General features: G+C 33.1%; 1 protein-coding gene across 1 annotated transcript; it reads left to right on the top strand.

The window, feature by feature from the left end:
- The first annotated feature begins 748 nt into the window (after positions 1 to 748).
- On the top strand, positions 749 to 2036 carry LOC107815576 (thaumatin-like protein 1). Its single transcript, XM_016641187.2, has one exon. It carries the CDS (start codon positions 882 to 884, stop codon positions 1554 to 1556), a length of 675 nt encoding a protein of 224 aa, XP_016496673.1. The 5' UTR covers positions 749 to 881; the 3' UTR covers positions 1557 to 2036.
- Positions 2037 to 2277: the final 241 nt, after the last annotated feature.

Here is a 2277-nt window from a genome sequence, read left to right as displayed (position 1 = left end):
CCTGTTTGGATTGGCTTAAAAGCTGATTTGACCAGCTTTTAAGCCATTTTTAGATATTGAGAGTGTTTGGCAAAAAAGAAAACAACTTTAAAAAGGTTAAAATTGGCTTAAAAAAGCCAAAAGCCATAAGTTGGCTGATCCCAACTTTTTTATTTTAGCTTAAAAGCCAACTATCTTTGACCAAGTATTTTACCCTCTTATCCCTAATAATATTTATTATTTCAAAAATGTCCTTCACAACAAAATCCCAATTTAACTCTATTCTTTCCCGTTCTCTATTCCTTCGACTTCCTCCCTTGTATTTCTTCATTTGCTCTTTTTATTTCTAGTTGGTAACACTTGATTTGATTCATATTTTGAGTTTTTACTTCATTTTTTTTGTCCACCGCCACTCATCTAGCTGGGATTATCTAAAATATTTCCCAAATGTTTTCTTTTCATTTCATACTATTTTTTTTATATCAATAATCATACAATTCAGATTGAGTCTTATTTTAGGTGATCAGTTCAAATATTAATTATTTCATATTTATATTAATAAGTTTAAAATAAAATATTATAGTAATAAGCTTCTTTATAGTGTTAACAACTTTAAAGATATTTCAGTTATTTTAATTAAAAAAGTGTTTACCAACACTTGTTTACTAAATATTTCAACAGTTTTTTTCAGCTCCAATACTTTTATCTAAACACATGACTGCTTATTTATAAAACCAACTCCAATACTTAAAAGTTACTTTTGTAGGTCAAAACAAACGGGCTCCTAGTCTTCCTCCCTAGGACAAGTTTAGCACCATTTATTGACCAATGAGCTCCATTGACTATTCCTCCATTAAAAATCCCTCTCCATCTTTGTTTTTCATAACCCTCCCAAAGTAAAGATGATCAGCTTCTTCACATTCCTCTCTGTTGTGGCTTATCAGCTTTTCTCAACACAAGCAGTTACAACGATCGACATCCGAAACAACTGCCCTTTTACCGTATGGGCAGCAGCAATTCCTGGTGGCGGCCGACGTCTCGACTATGGTGGAAAATGGTCACTCCAACCTAAAAGCGGTCAAAATGGAAATCGTATCTGGGGTCGAACCAATTGCAATTTTGACGCATCTGGCCGTGGTCAATGTCAAACCGGCGATTGCAATGGAGTCCTCGAATGTCAAGCTTTTGGCACAGTCCCAGCCACTTTGGCTGAATTCAACTTAGATAATAGTAACAATCTTGATTTCTTGGACATATCTCTTGTAGACGGTTTCAATGTTCCTATGGAATTTAGTCCAACATCTGGTAATTGTTCTGTTAGAATCAGCTGCACTGCCGACATCATAGGACAGTGTCCGAATGAACTAAGGATTCCTGGAGGCTGTAACGACCCATGTACTGTGTTCAAAACCAATGAATATTGTTGCACAAATGGGCCTGGATCATGTGGGCCTACTGATTTCTCGAAATTTTTCAAGGAAAGATGCCCAGATGCTTATAGCTATCCACTGGATGAGCCAACCAGTTTGTCTACCTGTCCTTCTGCTACTAATTACAGGGTTGTCTTCTGCCCTTGAACTTGAAGGCTGCAACATTATAACTATGTAATTTCTATATTATATACGTGCCGATTACTCTTTTCGGGCAAGTGGCTATTTTAGTTAATTTTTTAAGCGATTTTTACCAACCTATACTACAATAGTCACAAATTATTTGGCTGGATTGTTTGAATTAAAATTGCCAATCAATATATTTTAAAGGTATTTGACTCTCCATTATTGACAACCATAAAAAAAAATTGAAGATATAAATTTGAATTCGAATTTTCAAAAACTATTTTTTGTTTGGATTGGGTGTCATTGTAAACGTTTGAGAACATTTTATGGAGTTTATATCTCGATTTTGAGGGTATTTGGTGAAGATTAGATTTGATTTGGTTGGATTTTCAAATTGAAATTCGAATAAGAAGCCGAAGACCACACAATACACAAAATATATATTGTATAAAATTTATACGAAAATTATATTTAAGTTGTATGATGTTGTAGTTGTATTTAACTGTGTAAGATGTATAGAAGTTGTAGATAAGTTGTAAATAAGTTGTATACTGTATACTTAGTTGAATGAAATTTATTTTAGTATGTATGTTATTGTAGATATATCAAATTTTTTATTCAATTTGTTTTTAATTTATACACTGTTGTACCATACGTTATTCTTTTCTTAAGATAGGTAATTACGACAAAGAGAGAGAAGATTATGGCTTAAAATAGGTAACACACAACTTGAAGGAGTCTT

The sequence above is a fragment of the Nicotiana tabacum genome, chromosome 6, assembly GCF_000715075.1.
Source record: "Nicotiana tabacum cultivar K326 chromosome 6, ASM71507v2, whole genome shotgun sequence".
Lineage (NCBI taxonomy): Eukaryota > Viridiplantae > Streptophyta > Magnoliopsida > Solanales > Solanaceae > Nicotiana > Nicotiana tabacum.
The sequence above is the reverse complement of the archived record's forward strand: the minus strand, read 5'-3'. Positions and strand labels throughout refer to the sequence as shown.

What these genes read in the sequence shown, in the direction of transcription:
- LOC107815576 (XM_016641187.2), top strand. Translation starts at nt 882, where the DNA reads ATGATCAGCTTCTTCACATTCCTCTCTGTTGTGGCTTATCAGCTTTTC.